The 20874-nt window shown below is 39.1% G+C and overlaps 1 protein-coding gene across 14 annotated transcripts in view; it reads left to right on the plus strand.

Moving 5' to 3' along the window:
• Positions 1-20874, plus strand: part of USP15 (ubiquitin specific peptidase 15) — a 116225-nt gene that overhangs the window by 86697 nt on the left and 8654 nt on the right. For 11 of the 14 annotated variants that reach the window (XR_012801666.1, XR_012801665.1, XM_075600154.1 and 8 more), the window contains 5 exons: positions 1293-1408; positions 5455-5730; positions 6106-6176; positions 12959-13074; positions 18106-18255. Coding sequence is in view for 10 of the 14 variants with exons in the window: in XM_075600154.1 (XP_075456269.1) it covers positions 1293-1408; positions 5455-5730; positions 6106-6176; positions 12959-13074; positions 18106-18255 (729 nt within the window). In the remaining 4 variants the exon portion in view is untranslated. Of the gene's footprint in view, positions 1-1292; positions 1409-4472; positions 4573-5454; positions 5731-6105; positions 6177-12958; positions 13075-13430; positions 13528-18105; positions 18256-20874 lie in introns of those variants that run through there. The other 3 variants (XR_012801667.1, XM_075600159.1, XR_012801668.1) reach the window with 3 other exon arrangements.

A 20874-nucleotide genomic window follows, 5' to 3' on the forward strand; every position in this document is an offset into this window, starting at 1 on the left:
CACCCTAACAGTAGTGTCAAGGAAGTTAACAGCACTCTTATCATAAATACACGTAAACCCAATTGTTTCTCTGGCCATATTCAGGTCTGCCACAAAGTCCAGAAAAGTACTGTCATCCCCTTGCCACACCAAGAACACGTCATCAATGTAGCGAACCCACATACGCCCATGGTCCATATATATGATTGCATTACTCTGTGATTTTGGTTAGCTTTCATTTGTGTGTCTTATAGGGAGGACAAGGGTCAAGGGAAGTACCTTGAGGTTCCTGTGGACCCAAGGGAACGGGCCAGAAGAAAGGGTTTCTACCCTGAAACGTTGCCCCTCTTACCCTACCCCAGTGTCTTTATATGTTTATCTGTTTTCCTTTACCCATACCCTCATTTGTACCCCACACTTCCCTTCCCTTTGTATCGCCCCCCCCCCCCACCCCACCCCCTTGTGTGATAATTAAAGCTGTATACTTTGCATCATTAGTCGGTTAGCATTTCCAATTTTGTATATCTATTTGTTTACGCTATTAAATTTGTGGCTTATTCTGAGACTCTCTACATTTTTCTTTATATCTGAGTGTGCTGGAGCCTACTTTGGGATTAGCTATGTTTTCACATTCAATTAATTCTCAATTTGGATTAGGCAAACATATTTGGTTAAATTAAGGATTTCCATTAATGTTTGTGAGAAATATCCTGGAATCAAACCTTTTAAAAACATATATATTTTTTAATTTTCGATTAGTATTTATTGCAGTATAAAAAGATATTCTCAGTGATGGAGTTTTAGCACCACTTTCTTCTTGATCTCGATTCAATGACTTAATCCTGTCAATGTTTGCTTTTATTATTATTAGTGCAGTATAATGAAAGGACAAGAACAAAGCCTAAAATACTGTATATACAACTGAAAACATAATGAAACAATAGGTAATAGGGTACCTGCTCCCATAAGCTAACACTCTAAAAATGTTTTGTTGATTTGTACTACACTGGTACTAAATCTTTGCAATTAGAAAGTACATTTGCATAAATATTTTACTTACTGGATACACGTGTTTCATATAAATGCTTAACACCTATTTGACTTTTTATGGAAATGCTGAAGTTGTTTTCCAGTGTTTTAGACTTTGTTCTTAATGAGTGTTAGTTTATTGCATTGTTAGAAAGGGGGATCATTTTTTTTTTATTGTTTTGGATGTATAGTATCCTTGTTACTTGTTTATCCAGCCTAGCACCTCAACAGTCCTATATTAGATTTAAATGTAATATTTGTACACCGTTTTGTTTTCTTCACAGCCGTTATGTTAAAACACCAAGTGACAGTGAAGAAAATGAGGGACCCCTACACTGCAATAAAGAGCATACAGTCAATGGTAATGGCCCAAATGGTATCCATGAAGAAGGTTCTCCAAGTAAGATTTTGATTGCTTCTCTGCCTCAAACAGCTTGAAATATGTTCTTTACTTTCTCTTTTTTTCTTAATCATATACCTCACTGTAAAACTTTCCCAAACATTTTTTTTTTTCGGGAGAAATATTGGTATATAAATAGTTTTGTAGTACAGCAGGGCCCCGGGTAGACGGCGGGTTCCGTTCCAGAGGCCCGCCGTATAGTGAAAATCGCCGGAAAGCGGATCCAGCGATTTTCACTTCTGTGCATGCGCAAACCGGCATTTTTGCCGTTCTGCGCATGTGCAACCTATGGTATGCGCACGCAACCTGCGGCCTGCGCATGCGCGCCGGGCGCACCCGCCCGTTCTGCGCACGCGCTATTTACAAACCAACATGGCGGCCCCCTTCTCGGTGCCGCCGTATCAGCGAAGCGCCGAGAAGCGGGGCCCTGCTGTATTAAAAAAGATACATCATTGAATTTTTGCAAGTATTGCCTTACAACTCAAAACCGGTATAACATACTTTGAGCAGCTGTTGATTCCTTAAATGTAATATTTATATGTATAAAAAAAAAATCATATGGGAGGGGGGTTCTTTTTAAATAAAGAAGCCCATCCTAGAGTAATAATACAATACATTTTACAAAGGGTTAAAAATGCAGCGAAAAAAAACCTGCATAGATGAAATTGATCAGAAATAAAAGCAGCAAGTACTGTAGATTTATGATGCCAATCAATACATTGGCCCACCCTACTCTACACAGAGTCAAATGTAAGAAATCTATGTTAATCTACAATGCATAACATCACTCCTCTCTACTTTTCTGACCTAATTTCCAAGTACAGTACTCTCTCGCATGCAATCTACAGTACACTGTGCTCATGATCTACATCCCTCCACCTCTCTTATTACTTCCTCCCATGCTGCAGTATAACACTGGAATTCTCTACCACGCATGATCAGACTCTAACCTACCACACACACACATTTAAAACATTTCTAAAAACACACCTTTTTAAGGAGGCCTATCCAACACTCTGCTGACTTATTTATTTTACTTCAATCCTAGAACTGCATACTTATAGACACGAAGTTGATGGCAACTCATGCTGAGCAATGTCTTCCCCTTTCCTTTCTCCCCACCCCCACCACACACACAATTTTGTTTCTGACTCGACTGCCCATCTTTTTAGATTGTAAGCTCTTTGAAGCAGGCACTCCCTTCCTAGTTTTCCCAGTTTGTCTTAACTTCTATGTACTCTTTTTTTTGTTATACAATTTCATTGTCCTTCCTCCCATTTTGTGCAGTGCTGCAGAACACATACAAATACATACAAATTAAACATAATAGAAGAATGACCATGTGATCTTTGAAGTAGCAGCACTGCCTCTCTTCCAGCTGCTAATACCTTTCCCTGTTGAACCTAGCATTGCTAACTTTCCCCATTGCTTTGTTACATTGCTCGCCTATTTTTAAGTCCGCTACAATCATTTCTCCTAGGTTCCTTTCCTCTATAGTAGTTGACATTAAAGTGCCATTAATCTTGTTTTCTGCTTTTGGATTGTTCCATTAGGCTACGCTTATAGTGATGGCGACGCGACGGTCGCTGGAAAATGAAAGAGATGACTTCCAGCGATTGCGACCAATCCGTTGCTGCGTCGCGCTTACTATAAGCGCACGCAACGGCGGCAATGCATTTGTTTTGTCGCTGTCGCCGGCACTATAAGTGCAGCCTTATTTGGCGCTTTTGGTATTACATTGTAGTTGATGATTCCACAAATCTACCTAAATAATTATTAATTTAGTTCCCACCCACCCCCTGCCCTGTAGTGTTAACACTGTTTCAAATCTGTTTGTCATCTGCAAAAAGGCATTTCCCTTTTCAAATTTGTAATAAAGGTATTAAAGAGCACCGTTTCCAGCACAGATCTTTGAGGTACTCCACTGGTTACCTTTCCCTCCTCTGAATTTACTCAATTTACCACAACCCTCTATGACCTATTCTTTAATTTAACTTATCCATTCAGCCACCTTAGAATCTAATGCCAATCATTGCAACTTGTTTATTAGTCTTCTATTTGGGACAGTGTGAAAGGTCTTTCTAAAATGTGGATAAGCTACCACTATTGCTCCACCCTAATCTATTACCTTAGTCATTACGTTAAAAAAAAATCAGATTTGTTTGATATGATCTCCCCTAAGTACTGGAAATCTGTGCTGCCTGTGATCTTCTAAGTTACTGGGTTTAAGACAGTCATACATTCTTTCAGCAGTATTTCCATTAATTTCCCCACTTTGCCTGTTGTTACCTGCCTCTTCCCTACCTCCACTTTTATGAAGTGGAACTATGCTTGCTCTTCTCCTATCATCTGAAACTACACGTGCTAATATGTTAGCGACTGGTTAAATAGTTCTGTTAATGGTCTTGTCAGCACAAGTGTAAAACGGGTGAACTGAAAGTTAACCCACCAGGCGCTCAGAAAATGTGACTGCAGCTGTAGACTGGTGTGTAAACAATAATGAATGTGGGTTTGTGATCGCCACTATCCCCCAGTGCAGCCTTCACAGATGTACTGCACCGACACACTTTATTCGAGCAAATACCCGGTATGTACCTGGCAGATACCTGGAATGCGCCACTCCTAACCTCTGACAAGCCCCGTTGCATTTGCCTTCCCAGCCTGGGTTCATGCCTGGCTGATGGGCGGCTGATCTGTTAAATGATAATGATTAGGATTTAATAGGCTGCAATGATTTGCGTGTCTACCAGATGGCATAAATTCATGAATTGTAATGCAGTTTATATATATATACTGTGCAGTATTGCAGCCAGCGGGAAGAAAATGCTTCAATCCCTGCTTGGAAAATAACTCAATGTACTCGGGCAGAAAACAGTCACAAACCTCAATACACCCGGGTATACCCGAATTCGTGGGACTAGCCAAGCTCGAATAAAGTGTGTCGCCAGTGTAGTACTCAGCAACTGGCTTACCATAATTACGATGAAGTTTGAGATAAAATAGAAGGAAATAACTCACAGCTGGGGGATGTAGTGGAGTGGCTGATCTGTCCTCTTGATTGTAGATGCTGCCGACCCCTCTGCCTGCAACTCCTCTAGGTAAAGTGATCCTCACGAGCCGCCAGCACTGTCTTCAGCCGCCAACCCTGCATCCGCTCGATCGCGGTGGGTGGTCACCTGACCGGCGGCAGTGCCGGTACTTCCGGGTTCAGCAGGGGAACGCAGATGCACCAGTGACAGCCCGGCGTGCAGGCAGCAAGCACCGGAACACTGGAAATCCCCCCAGGGGAGGTCTGTACGCCACACAGCCGTAGGAAAAGACTTCAGAGAAGGCTGATGTAATGACCCATAAAAAACTTCAATGAAACAAAGTGCAAACGGATCCTCTTACACTTGCACTTTGTTTCATTAAAGTTTTTTATGGGTCATTACATCAGCCTTCTCTGAAGTCTTTTCCTACGGCTGTGCGGCGTACAGACCTCCCCTGGGAGGATTTCCAGTCTTGTCAGCACAGCCTAAGCCCTTTTAACATCCTTTGTTGTACCGTATAATGTCTGGACCCATTGACTTGTCCTCTTTCCACTTTTTGATGTAAATATTTGCTTAGCCTCATTCTGCCATGCCCGATATATTGTAGTGGTCTGTTTTCTTTCATGAAAGTCTGCCTGTACTGTATTTGCTACAATGTGTATTTTAGCCTTTACAATACCTGCCACCTCCTTTGAGAACCACATTGGCTTTCTTTTCCTTGTGCATTTACTCTCACCTGCTTCCATTGGTTGCAGCTTACAACTTTTCAGCTAACTAGAGCAGCGAACCAATTGATGTCATGGTTACTATGTGTATAATATATTATTATTCATCGGATTTGCACGTCCAGTAACATAAACATTTTTAATTTCCAGGTATTTATCACTATTTCTATTGCATAAATATTAATATAAACACACAAAATAATGTCTTTGTGTTAGAATGTATTGAAATAAATATGGTTTTTGAAGTGCTTTTGTGATAGGCATTTTAGTAAAATAGTCAATGATTTCCTAGGTGAAATGGAAACTGACGAACCAGATGATGAATCAAGTCAGGATCAAGAGCTTCCTTCAGAGAATGAAAACAGCCAATCAGAAGACTCTGTTGGGGGAGATAATGATTCTGAAAATGGATTATGCACTGAAGAAACTTGCAAAGGGCAATCACTTGCAGGACAGAAGAAACGCATGTTTACATTCCAGTTTACTAACTTGGGCAATACTGACATCAGCTACATCAAAGATGATACTAGATATATTAGATTTGATGACAGGCAGTTTAGGCTAGATGGTAAGTTATTATTCCATTTTGTCTCTTTGTTGTTGTCCTGGCACTAGAAGGTCTCATTTATGAGACCCAGAAGATCAGTAAAAAATGTAAGCATCCAAGGGGAGAAGCAGAGTAATCAACTGAATGTTTAATATACCATGTATTCTACATGATTTTTCAACTATTTTCAGTAATTTTAGTATTGTTTCATCTGGGATGAGCGATCATATTTTATGTACAGTATGCTTAGTCAGACCATTAAATGGTTGCATACTTACTGTGGTGCCTGGCATTGTGTACTGTTGCTATTTATCAAATATATGTAAATATAAACTACAGTATGTTGTCTGGTTACGAAAAACGTGTCTCATGGCAAACTGATGTTTTATGCCTTAGAACGATCTTACCTTGCCTTAGACTGGGATCCCAAAGTAAAGAAAAAATACTTTGATGAAAATACAGCAGAAGTAAGTATTTTAATAGTACTTCAATTTAGAGACCAATGTAGTGCAAAATGCAAGTATCCATATGTAGCCATATTGGTCCATGAGGTCTCAAAAGCTGCGTTACACTATCATTTCATCTATCAAAAACTGTAATGTTGGTCCTTTTAAAGGTTCTAGCAACTTATAACAAATCTTTCAAAAACCTTTAAATCAAATCCAACCTAATGTCCTTTGAACAATTTGTTTTGTATTGGTTGGTTTTAGCATATTTCAATTTGAGTCGTATGCATCAAGTTTGGATTGACTTGGTTTATTTAACTTCCAACAGCGTATGCACTTGTTGAAGAATGTATTTAATATTGTCTTTGCTGACACTGGTCCCTATGTAAGTGCTGCACTTCAGCTGTGCCTATTAAAGTGACACAGATGCTAGCAATTGTAATTAGTGTGAATGTACACATTTTTAAAAAAGGGACAAAACTAGGGAATTAAAGGAGGAGCAATTATTTTATTGTTATATACTGTAACCATGTACACAGCCACTTCCACTATAAGCATACACAGAATTTAAAATGGAGGGGAAAGATGATATATACTAAATTAACAGCATTCGATGTAAAAAGCAAATGATAGGAATAAGAAAACGGTGTCCTAGAAAGTTTCCAATATAATCAAATATTACAATATTTTAGTCATTTGTATATTTTCTAATGCTACAGAAGGTTGGTTATTTATTACAGAACGCTTGTTTCTATTAATTGCGTAGCAAGTATACAAGAAGACAAAGAGAGTCTCCCACAGATCCCTTTTACCACTGCACAAACAGGCTAGTAAAGTGTTAATAGGGGTATAATGCTCCCTGATATGTGTCCAAAAATGCTGTGGGGGGTACCAAATGTAATCGCACCAAGTTCTATGGATGAACAATTACCAATAAAAGCCTGATTTAGGCAAAACAAAAAAGGGTTTATTTTAATTAATGTAGCATAACGACGCATAATCAATAAGCATAAAAAACATTAAAACACAAGGTGTGGGTGATAACAGGAGACTAAGTACTGTATTAGTATAGTATATAGTTCATAAAGTGAACCCTCCTGATGGAGCTCAGAATCGGAGAGGGGAGTAGAGTGGGAGTAGGTGTAAATATACACAGGTATAGGTCAAATGCTAATATTCTGTGCCAATCTTTTAACCTGTGTGGTAGCCTCCTCCCTAAATGAATTGAGGGTGTAGCCATATAGCATGTATTAAAACCGCAATATATACATAGCGCAAATACTAACAATGTAGTCGTCGTTAGAGTGCCATTACCAGCATGGTAATATAATCTCTATCACCAACATATATACTGGAATCGCAGTATTTGCAGTGCGCCACAGTGTATTGTCAGCAGTGAAATATACTTAAATTGTCGTTGCCGGTGCGGTAGCACAATCTCTACCACCAGCTCAATATCACCCTCACTCTCCCCGTCTCCCCGTTACTGGAGCGATCTCACCCGTGACCTCCGACGTCAACGCGATGACGTCATCCCGACGTACGTTTTGCGCTCGGGGACTGGCGCTTTCTCAAGGTAGGCGGTGACTCACTGAATAGCATTGTAGCTCTAAATACCCTTAGAACAGGGCGGTGCTAAGGATCTTCCCCAATCACGCACTGGATCGGCGGATTACAGCTGGGGAAATGAAAGTATATACTCAAGGGGTCGAGGGAGTGTAAATGACAGAACTCTTCCTATGTAAAGATTGGCTGATTATTGTGTATAAGCAAATAAAGTAAGTGAAGGGATTCACAACGTATTGTATGTAAATAATGAATGAATAAACGAGGGACTAAATGAGCAATTGCAAAAATAGACGAACATAACTCGACAAAGTATCACTGACAGGGGTCACTTACAATCATTTTAGTGTCTAAATATATATGTATTTGGAGTGTAGGAATTTACTATCCTACATTGTCCGCCTCTTAGGTCAAAACGGACTCTAATATTAGCTGTATACCTGGTTCTCCAAGAACCCATGGATGAATGATAATTGTGTCCTTAAAGGTAGAATACTGTATTACAGAAAGGAGGTATAGATGTAGCCCTCATTGAGACCGGCGGGGCTGAGTGTATCTAGTGTATAAATCCATTTACACTTAGTCTGCAATAGTAGCCTGTCCCAATCACAATTACGTTGGCCCCAAGGAATGTGTTGAATGCCAATAAAGACTAGTTGATCACTGTTGCCATTGTGTTCATTGACTACATGACGGGCCACTGGTGTATCTGTGGCATTCCTTATGGAGCCGAGGTGTTCCAGGATCTCTTTTTGAATTGTCTGAAGGGTTTTCCAACATAGTTTGCCACAGCCACAGACTATCAAATATATCACTCCTTCTGTGACACAATTAATAAAATCATTAATCTTAAATGTCCGTTGTTTCTTTGTGTCCATGAATTCCAACCTCTTGGGTACATATCTACAGGCCTTACAACGGCCGCATGCATAGGAGCCCATAGGTTTCTTGTCAAGCCATGTTTTGTGTGGTTTTATTTGATAGTGACTCTTGACTAGGATGTCCTTTAAGTTACGGGTTCTCCTACTGGTAAGCTTAGGTGTGTTGGATATGGCCACATGCAGGTCCTTGTCATCGAGTAGTATGTGCCAGTGTTTGTTAAATACCCGAAAGATTGACCCCCACTGGTCACTAAATGTGCCAATAAAGGGAATCGGTTTATAATCACTGGTGGTATTGGTATGGGGTGTATCTTCCAAGAGTTGTGTCCTGCTTGTGTCAATTGCTCGATTGTATGCTTTTTTAAGATTAGCCCTTGAATGTCCACGTTCAATGAATCTTTGAGTCATATCTTTGGATTTCTCCTTAAACTCACTCTGGGTTGAGCAATTTTGCCTAAGGCGGAGGTATTGGCCTGTAGGGATAGCCTTAATTACATGTTTAGGATGTTGGCTATCAGCTCTAAGTAGGCTGTTCGTTGCAGTGCTTTTTCTGAAGATAGTAGTTTCTAGTTTACCTGTGATGTCTTTGGTTATGGAAAGGTCAAGAAAATCTATTTTAGATTCACTTGAAACAAAGGTAAGTCTCAGATTGTGTGAGTTTGAATTTAACATATCCACAAATTCTGTAAGAGATACAAGTGTTCCTGTCCATAATACCATAATATCGTTGATGAACCTTACCCATAACTCAATGAACCTAGTGTATGGTTCCAGGGCATCGCTGAAGACCGCTGTTTCCTCCCACCAGCCTAGATATAGATTGGCGTAAGTGGGAGCACATGTGGTCCCCATAGCGGTGCCCTGTATTTGGTGGTAATACTTGTTATTGAATATAAAGTAATTCTTGGTCAGGGTAAGGTCCAGCAATTGAAGGATAAACTCATTGTGGGTCATTAGATCTTGACCTCCTGATCTCAAGAAATATGATACTGCTTTCATCCCAACTGAGTGAGGGATACTCGTGTACAATCCCTCAACATCCAAGCTAACCAGAAGTGTATCAGGATCTGTTACAACATCATCAAGTTTAAGGAGCACATCTTTTGTATCACGAAGATAGGAGGGCAGGGCACTCACGAACGGACGTTATAACTTATCAACATATGCACTGGCATTCGACGTAAGATTTCCAATGCCTGAGGCTATTGGTCTTCCGGGGGGTGGGATCTTCCCCTTATGTATTTTGGGGAGCTGATAAAAGGTGGATATCCTGGGTTTCTTAATGTATAGAAAGTCAAATTCCTTTTGAGATATTACCTTATTGTTCTTACCGTCTTCCAGAATTGTTAGTAATTCCTTCTGGAAAACCAGTGTAGGATCGCCGTAAAGTATGCGGTAACAGTTTTTGTCAGATAATAACTTAAGACATTCAGTCACATACTGCACCGACACACTTTATTCGAGCAAATACCCAGTATGTACCTGGCAGATACCTGGAATGCGCCACTCCTCACCTCTGACAAGCCCCGTTGCATTTGCCTTCCCAGCCCGGGTTCATGCCTGGCTGACGGGCGGCTGATCTGTTAAATGATAATGATTAGGAATTAATAGGCTGCAATGCTTCGCGTGTCTACCAGATGGCATAAATTCATGAATTGTAATGCAGTATATATATATATATATATATACTGTGCAGTATTGCAGCCAGCGGGAATAAAATGCTTCAATCCCTGCCTGGAAAATAACCCAATGCACTCGGGCAGAAAACAGTCACAAACCTCAATACACCCGGGTATACCCGAATTCGTGGGACTAGCCGAGCTCGAATAAAGTGTGTCGCCAGTGTACATGGTACTGTCCATCACTACCACATTTCCCCCTTTGTCTGATGACTTGATGATTAGTGTGTCATCATCCCTAGTCTCCTTCAATGCCAGATTTTCCTGTAGTGTAAGGTTATATTTACTTGTTTTGTTAGTGAGTTTTTCTAAGTCATGGGTCACACATTCAGTGAACACTTTCACCTGTGCACTGATCTCATATGGAGGTGTAAATGTAGATTTAGCTTTTAGTTGCGTAAAGGGGCCCTCCCCAGGGGTTCTGTTACTTTCTTCTAGAAGTTCCTCAAGGATATCTAAATTCTCTAAATCTAGAGGGTTAAGATTTTCTAGAGAGGTGTTAAGTATATTCCTCTGTTGTCTTCTAGTGAAAAATTTGTGTAACAGGAGTTTTCTAGAGAAAACATTTAGATCTTAATGGTTTCAAACAGGTTCATTTTACTTGTGGGGCAAAAGGATAGGCCTTTAGACAGGACCTTCAAATGATGTATATTCAGTTCTTTAGAAGATAGATTTATGACTTGTGTTGTTTCTGTTGTTTGTTCTTTTTCTTGTTGGTCCTTTTGTGTTCTGGATCTTTGTACCCCCATACTCTCCTGTCTCTTAAATAGTCTCCCCGATCCCCTCCTGGTCTTCCTCCTATGTTGCTTAGGTATGAGGGCCCCTCTAATTCTAAAAAATTAAAGGTGCTGGTGGATGGTGTGGGAACAGTGGTAGATGGCCTGTTCCCACACCATCCACCAGCACCGTCAAGAGTCTAGTCAAGAGTCACTATCAAATAAAACCACACAAAACATGGTTTGACAAGAAATCTATGGGCTCCTATGCATGCGGCCGTTGTAAGGCCTGTAGATATGTACCCAAGAGGTTGGAATTCATGGACACAAAGAAACAACGGACATTTAAGATTAATGATTTTATTAATTGTGTCACAGAAGCAGTGATATATGCCACACACATAATTCCCCCATTCAGTATTCTACCTTTAAGGACACAATTATCATTCATCCATGGGTTCTTGGGGAACCAGGTATACAGCTAATATGAGTCCGTTTTGACCTAAGGGGCGGACAATGTAGGATAGTACATTCCTACACTCCAAATACATATATATTTAGACACTAACATGATTGTAAGTGACCCCTGTCCGTGATACCTTTGTCGAGTTGTGTTCGTCTATTTTTGCAATTGCACATTTAGTCCCTCGTTTATTCATTCATTATTTACATACAATACGTTGTGAATCCCTTTACTTATACTTATCTTTACATAGAAAGGGTTCTGTCATTTACACTCCCTCGACCCCTTGAGTATATACTTTCATTTCCCCAGCTGTAATCCGCCGATCCAGTGCGTGATTGGGGAAGATCCTTAGCACCGCCCTGTTCTAAGGGTATTTAGAGCTACAACGCTATTCAGTGAGTCACCTCCTACCTTGAGAAAGCGCCAGTCCCCGAGCGCAAAACGTCGGGATGACGTCATCGCGTTGACGTCGGAGGTCACGGGTGAGATCGCTCCAGTAACGGGGAGATGGGGAGAGTGAGGGTGATATTGAGCTGGTGGTAGAGATTGTTCTACCGCACCGGCAACGACAATTTAAGTATATTTGACTGCTGACAATACACTGTGGCGCACTGCAAATACTGCGATTCCAGTATATATGTTGGTGATAGAGATTATATTACCATGCTGGTAATGGCACTCTAACGACGACTACATTGTTAGTATTTGCGCTATGTATATATTGCGGTTTTAATACATGCTATACGGCTACACCCTCAATTCATTTAGGGAGGAGGCTACCACACAGATTAAAGATTGGCATAGAATATTAGCATTTGCCCTATACCTGTGTATATTTACACCTACTCCCACTCTACTCCCCTCTCCGATTCTGAGCTCCATCAGGAGGGTTCACTTTATGAACTATATACTATACTAATACAGTACTTAGTCTCCTGTTATCACCCACACCTTGTGTTTTAATGTTTTTTATGCTTATTGATTATGCGTCGTTATGCTACATTAATTAAAATAAACCCTTTTTTGTTTTGCCTAAATCAGGCTTTTATTGGTAATTGTTCATCCATAGAACTTGGTGCGATTACATTTGGTACCCCCCACAGCATTTTTGGACACATATCAGGGAGCATTATACCCCTATTAACACATTACTAGCCTGTTTGTGCAGTGGTAAAAGGGATCTGTGGGAGACTCTCTTTGTCTTCTTGTATACTTGCTACGCCAGTATCATCCCTTTGCACCGGCTACTACTCATGATATACTATTTGGCGAGCGGTCTACTATCAGTTGTATTTCTATTAATTGTGTTCTGTTTTCCTACCGCAAGGGTCAGTCCAGGCACAATCCCGTTAAACCCATTATCTTGTTGTCTCAATGTTTTTTCTTGTTGTGTTTTTTTTTTCCCCCTCAAATTTTCTTTGAAATTGACCACAAAAGATTTCTGCAGAATGTTTGTATCAGTTCTACCTAAAGATTGTTTCTACAAAACTTTTAGGATTTTGAAAAACATGAAAGTGTGGATTTCACTCCCCAGAAAAAGGCTTTCATGAAATTAAAAGATTGCATTGAACTTTTTACAACAAAGGAAAAACTAGGTGTTGAAGACCCGTGGTAAGTTTGACTTTTGTTATACTAAACTTGAATTAATAGTTTTCCATTGTTATAAAAATGTACTTATTATGTATAATATTGCACTATAATTTAATTGCTAATGCAATACACATTTTTGTTTAATAGAAAGTACAATACAATATTGACTTAAAACACTTTTTAACATGCATTTAATGCATAGCCTTGATAGTACAGTAGTTGTTTGACAGATTTTAACAAAACCTCAGAAAAAAATCTTTACTCAAATGTTATAAATTTTATGCATTGCCATGATACTGTACCAAGCTAAAAAAATCTCAGTCCTAAATAACATACTGTAATGTAGCTCTAGTTGTTTATGCAATTTATATTCCTAGGAAATACAAGTATTCCTTGCTCCGTTGATCTCAATGAAAACACTAACCAATCCACTGTATCGGTGAATATCAATATAATTATTTCTACATTAACTACGTGAGCTATTGATGTTTCATTTTATAATTTTGATATCACATATGCCACATTTACCAGTTTCACTTAATTAGTCTCATTTAAACACAAAGGTTAGTGATTAGCGCTACTTTCCTCTTTTTTGCACAACTACATCAGTGGAACCCTGAGAGAACTTGGCTGGCTACCAATCAGATCGTGAATTGAGTTAAAAGTCCTTTCTATAGTCTATAAGGCCAGATACTACCTAGCGCCAAAATACATCTCAGAACATATTACTCAATATCAGCCAACCAGACTACTCTGATCAACTAAAAACACACTGCTCAGTGTTTCTAGATTAAAATGCACCAGGATTGAAAAAAGACAATTCCTGCCAAAAGGGCCCAGACTTTGGAACAACCTCCCTTTCAACATCGATAAAGCTCTCACCTTTCAAGAAATCACTTAAGACCCACTTGTTGTGAAGCATTTTGGGCACTAGCCTCAAACACTCATCATATTGGCCGGCGCTGCAAAACCCTTAAGTAGTGGGCCTGCTAAAAAAGACATTGATTTTATATTTACTAGACATTTTTAACATTCAGATTTTTTTTGATCAGTAGCAAAGTTCTTGCTTGAGTTTATTTACTTAAATCACTTAATGGTGTTATATTACAGATTTCGGGAAGTTCAAAGTTGTTGTAATTTCTGTGACAATAGGCAAATTGGAGAGGTGAACCTCGGTCTAACTCCAGGTTAAACGCTCTGTGTGCTGCCGGGGGAATAAACTAAAGGATAAACTACAAATAGATGGATCGTGTCAAAAGGGCACGAACCACACAAAGAATCCCTTTATAAGGCGCACAACAGACCTGAATATTATAGTATAATTATTCTTACAAGGTCTTAGCAGGATTACGCACTAACTGTTAAAATAGTCTTTATTAATAATATTGTTAACAAATTTTCTTTAACATCTACCAAATACAGTAGATGTTATTCTAAGTGTGGTGAGCTATGTGTGGACCACATGAAAGTATCTTGTTATACTGTTCCTTTATTGAGTTCTAGTGACTAAACTCTATACAGTAAGTCCTCGTTTTACGACGCTTCGTTTTACGACGAATGGCTTATCCGACGCTGTCCAATGCATCCCTATGGCCGGTTTTACGACGCCGAAATGGCTTATCCGACGCTCTTACGACGCTTTGCAAAGTTGCAACATTATGTCAATCAGAAAGCTGCAGTCAGAGAAATCATCCAGATCAGTCTGTGTGAAGGTTTTGTTGTGTATTTATGCCTTTAAACATGTCTAACAGTTTTATTATACAGTTCTGGATTCAATAAATAGAATCTTTACATCATAATGTATGTGTGTGCAGCATAATCTTATTGTTTGAGTAAAAAATTTGTGTATTTTAGCATTAAAAATGCCTTCAGGAACGGAACGTTTAATTTAAACAGTGTTCCTATGGGAAAACGGGTTTCGCTTTACGACGCTTCGCTATCCGACGCCATTTTGAGTAACGCATTGCGTCGGATAACCGAGGACTGCCTGTATAGTGAAAAATGTGTATATACCTAAGCAAGGTAGGTTATATACATCTAGACCAGAGGCCTATATACCTGTGATAAGGAAAACTTTATTTGACTTATGGTGTCTAGGGTTATCAAATAAGGTGATTTATGACAGTCCCTTAAAACGATGTTGCTGAAGTGTCTTCTTTGGCCAAATCAGCCATGAAGTCAAAGTTCCATATGAAATAGGTATGATAGTGCCTCAGATATATAGCCTTGATTTACAGTCATGTGGTTACTGGGTGGATGTACCACCTCATAAATGTACTATATACTATAATTGTACTTTATGTTATCCAGTATGTTTAGAAATCAACAGAACCACAGACGTTAGACTATAGGAGTCCACAAGATCATAAGGTAAGTGTATATAAGTCACATATCAGAGTGAATGATATATGTATACACTTAAATATTCTACCGTTTGTGTGGTATGTCAAAACGCAACGTTGTTGTGAGTTGATACTTTAATGCCTCGTATAGTGGTTTCGAATACCCCACCTCCTAAGTAATTGCATGGTGGAACTTTATTATACAGGATCCAGCGGTAGCTCTTGTATACATGAGCAATAATAGCCACAGTGAACGGGCAGGCACTTAAAAGATGCTACTCTTAGTTAGCAGTTTAATCAATAAATGATTTGCAAAACGTGTATTTTCCCATCAGTGAGATGCTCAATTAACTATGTTGCTAGTTTAAAACGAGCATATATTGCAATATTTCTTGGGAAAAATACCTATTGAATCCGTATATATATTGAGGAGTCCTTCCTAATTTGGGAATATTTCCTGATGTTAGGCTCTTATGCTACCTTTAGCAATGTTCTCTAAGAGCGTAACAAACAGCTGCACAGTGGGGCTCGCATATGCAGAAACAGACGGTGACTGCCATGCGCATGCCCAGTGGCAGCCGAAGCGACCCGACAAACACGCCGAAGGACACCACTCTCAATAGATGATAAGGTCAGTTAGTGGTTTGTAATGTAGGCACTTTAACAAATGTGTATATGGGTGCCTAGTTGGTTCAGAGTGGACCTTCAATATATTCCGTCGTGAATCTGTATATATCGTGGACTACTCCCTGTGAGAGAGGTATTCCCTGGTATCTAGCTCTGATGTTCAATATCACAGTAGCATGCAGGCCAGGACATCTCTAGGGACATACATAATGTTCCCTATGGTAACGATCATACGCACACAATATTTCAATGCGGTCTGGTAGTTTGAAATAAAGCTCACAGCACAGGGACTGAATAATAAATAAAATCAGCCGGCTAACCCGACGTACGTTTCGTCGCTAACACAGCGGCGACTTCTTCTGGGATGGGAAGATACCCGTTTTGCAAATCATTTATTGATTAAACTGCTAACTAAGAGTAGCATCTTTTAAGTGCCTGCCCGTTCACTGTGGCTATTATTGCGCATGTATACAAGAGCTACCGCTGGATCCTGTATAATAAAGTTCCACCATGCAATTACTTAGGAGGTGAGGTATTCGAAACCACTATACGAGGCATTAAAGTATCAACACTCACAACAAAGTTGCGTTTTGACATACCACACAAACGGTAGAATATTTAAGTGTATACATATATCATTCACTCTGATATGTGACTTATATACATTTACCCTATGATCTTGTTGACTCTAATAGTCTAACGTCTGTAGTTCTGTTGATTTCTCCACATACTGGATAACATAAAGTACAATTATAGTATATAGTACATTTATGAGGTGGTACATCCACCCAGTAACCACATGACTGTAAATCAAGGCTATATATCTGAGGCATTATCATACCTATTTCATATGGGACTTTGACTTTATGACTGATTTGGCCAAAGAAGACACTTCAGCAACATCGTTTTAAGGGACTGTCATAAATCGCCTTATTTGATACCCCTAGACACCATAAGTCAAATAAAGTTTTCCTTATCACAGGTATATAGGCCTCTGGTCTAGATGTATATAACCTACCTTGCTTAGGTATATACACGTTTTTCACTATATTGAGTTTAGTCACTAGAACTCAATAAAGGAACAGTATAACAAGATAATTGCATGTGGTCCACACATAGCTCACCACACTTAGAATAACATTTACTGTATTTGGTAGATGTTAAAGAAAATTTGTTAACAATATTATTAATAAAGACTATTTTAACAGTTAGTGCGTAATCCTGCTAAGACCTTGTAAGAATAATTATACTATAATATTCAGGTCTGTTGTGCGCCTTATAAAGGGATTCTTTGTGTGGTTCGTGCCCCTTTGACACGATCCATCTATTTGTAGTTTAATTTCTGTGACAACATGGATATTATTTGTAATTCTCACTTTTTCTCTGTGATCACAAAGTGTCACAAGCGCGGTACTGTAGCTTCCCTTAAAGTATTGCAAAAAATAAGATACTCCCATAAAGCAGCGGTTCTCATGGATGCAGAGTTAAATCAGCAACCCTCCACCGCCTCACCCCCTAACTAACCCACCAAATTTTAGTTTTTTGTTCTTGCTATTTTCAGCTACTGGGACCCCATGTCCCGGTGAAGTTGCCAGCGTTTTGAAATGGCTGTTCATATTGGCAACCATTTTCTTTCCCCTAGAGGGAGATTTAAAACCCGGTAATTTCACCAGTAAGAATCTTGGGAACCAGAGAATCCCCAGAGTTGAAGATAGTGCGGGGGGGGGGGGGGGGTATAGGGGAGATTTCTGCTTTAAGAGTTGTCTAGGTCCATTCCTGTTTTTCATGTGAGACAACCTATACATGATGAAATTAAAAGATTGCATTATGTGTTTTACAAGCAAGGGAAAACTGGTTCACTTGTATATGAGATGGAGTTTTAAAATGTAAGAAAACTGAATAAAATAAGTCTCTTTTCTTTGGGGGGGGAGGTGGACGTGCTGGGTACTTGAAGTAATTGGAAAGTGATGTAGAATGAATTCCATGTTGAAATAAATTATTTTATTCATCACCTCCTATATCTGTGATATTTATTTAGGAAATGTATTTATTTATGAAATCACACTAAACATATCTTTTTCAGGTACTGTCCAAATTGCAAAGAACATCAGCAAGCAACCAAAAAGTTAGATCTCTGGTCCTTGCCTCCAGTTCTTGTGGTCCACCTAAAGCGCTTTTCTTACAGTAGATATATGAGGGATAAGTTGGATACACTGGTCGATTTTCCTGTAAGGTAAGAATGAGCTTTAAAACGTTTTTCAATTTATTTTTATATTATATAAAATTATTGTTTTAGTATATTTATGTATATATTATATACACATTAAAACAGCAATCCACGCTAACTAAACTCCATTTTTTACGATTGGGGCCGGGGAGGTCCCCCAGAGCAGAAGCCCACTGTTTTCCATTCAGGGCCCCCCCGGATTGCCGAGATACTTATTGGTGAAGTTATCGGTATTACTTCCTGATCTTTAAGGGGATTTTAATTGCCACCCAATAGGAACTCAAAACCAATTATGTGGCAGCTTCCTCTTGGCCAAGATTTGGCAGCCATTTTGTTTCTTCAGAGAGATTTAAACCCAGTAACTTCACCGATAAGTATCTCGAGAACCAGGGGGTCTCCACAGCTGAAAATAGAGGTCTTTGACTGAGGGGGACCATTGGTTCCCACGCTGTAAAACGGTAAGGGCTTTTAGAAAAGAAATAATATGAGGAACTGCTCCTTTAAAGTGCTTTATAGTTAATTTTCACAGTATATAATTTAGACATGATATTCTATCCAAAGGTCCCAATTGAGGGCCGAAACTTTGATATGTGGTAAGTAAATAGTGTATATTTCTATAGAAGTCCTGTGTGTGTCAATTCTTTCCACATCTCTACAATGATTTAATTTTTGTGCACCCGAGCTAGACAGCTGCTTCAGTAATCGTGTGTGTGTGTGTAACACCAATATGTTTTAAAGTGAAGCATACATCAAACCATACAGATCCAAGAGATTAAACATATTGTATACCTTCTTCAGATAAGAATCTTACTATACTGTACAGTACAATAGTATGGGAAGTTGCATATATAGATCTATACTTACAAAATATAATGGATCAAATTGTGATATCTTCATTTTGTCACTAATTTATAGTTTTACTGTACATTCTCCATAAAACTGTCCAGTTTAGTACAATAAACATTATTCAGAAAGTTGTTATAGACATATTAATATCATTACATCTCAACCAACCTATACATTTTTCAAAATCTGATGCCCTCCTAAATCACACTTAGATTGTAGCCCAGAAAAATAATAGAACAGTGCACAATATTGTTTCATTAAATGGTGATAATTCACGTGAAAGGTAAATAAAATGGTGGAAAGTATATATACATTTCTAACTTTCCCTGCAGATAAGGATTGATCTCTCACCAATGTAGAAAGGTAGCAGAATTCAGAAAGAAAAACCTATAGCACAAAGGAAAGAAAATAGCACATGTAAGGTTAATAGGCAATTCCCCACTTTGATGGTCCAAACTCACAGAATTTCTTCTTGATCAGGCGTTTTTGTACAATAGATCAGACATCCATACTGCTGGGCTTCTCCTGTCCTTCGTAGTACGTCATCTCAATGGTTTTGAACAAAATATGTAAAGAGATTTGGCAAAAGACAAACCATATTATGATCTGATTTAATACAAAATGAAAACATAAAAAATGCACATTGCACTCACAAATTGATAGTAGATAATACGCAGTTAGAGTAGTCTCAATTCAGTGGAACAGAGGTCTGCTCTGCCTGTCTGCCCCAGCATCCGTGGTATCCAGTGCAGAGTGCTTCCCCGTCGCATGAGGATCCCTATCTTGTCTCGCGATGTTTCGGCGACCCACTGGTTGAAAGTCTCAACCTACGCATTACTCACAAGCTTCACACCCCTGATTTGAGACTACTCAAACTGTGCATTATCTACTATCAATTTGTGTGTGCAATGTGCATCTTATTATGTTTTAATTTTGTATTAAATCGGTTTGTCTTTTGCCAAATCTCTTTACATATTTAGCTCAAAACCATTGAGATGACGTTCTACGACGGGAAGGAGAAGACCATCAGTATGGATGTTTGATCTATTGTATAAAAACAGCAATGCAACAGGATGAGGGAGCGGGGTGCAATGTATTTGAAAAAAAGCAAAAAAAGAGAGCCCATAGAACAGTACTGCTGTGGTTAATTATAGTGAGAAAATCGAAAGAACCTTCAATAATTATTCTCACATGGACGTGAGTATAATAAGCATATCACAATCAATATTGAAGATGATGGAGTGTGGATGATCTTTAGGAGGAGAAAGAAGGAAACACCATCGCACAAGATATCTGAACTCACGGTTTAAAAACAATAAAAATACTCCTCCAGAATGTGCACTTACACATTTGCCCCATTCTTTGAGGGCAAATAACAATGAATAAAACAGTGCAGAGTGGTGACAGTCTAACCCCCTCTCCAGTGCCGATCAGAGGCTCTACTCTGAACAGCAGCACTGTTCTATGGTCTCTCTTGTTTTTTTTTTTGTTGCTATTTTTCATATACCTTGCACTCCGCTCCCTCATCCTGTTGCATTGCAATTTGTGAGAGACTGGAAGACTGGTTCGTTTGGACGTCGAGTGGGAGGCAGAGTATTTGATTTGTATATCTATTGAATTTGTTTAACTTAGCCTGTGTTCTTTTCACACAGATCCCTAACATTGTCTTTATTAAGGAGTATTCCTACTTACTACCACTGGGTGGGAGTATTACTCCATTTATGTTATCACTTATACATATTGTCACTTTGGCGTTAAATACAGTACTGTATATAGTTT

This window comes from Ascaphus truei, chromosome 5, assembly GCF_040206685.1.
Source record: "Ascaphus truei isolate aAscTru1 chromosome 5, aAscTru1.hap1, whole genome shotgun sequence".
In the NCBI taxonomy this organism is placed as follows: Eukaryota; Metazoa; Chordata; class Amphibia; order Anura; family Ascaphidae; genus Ascaphus; species Ascaphus truei.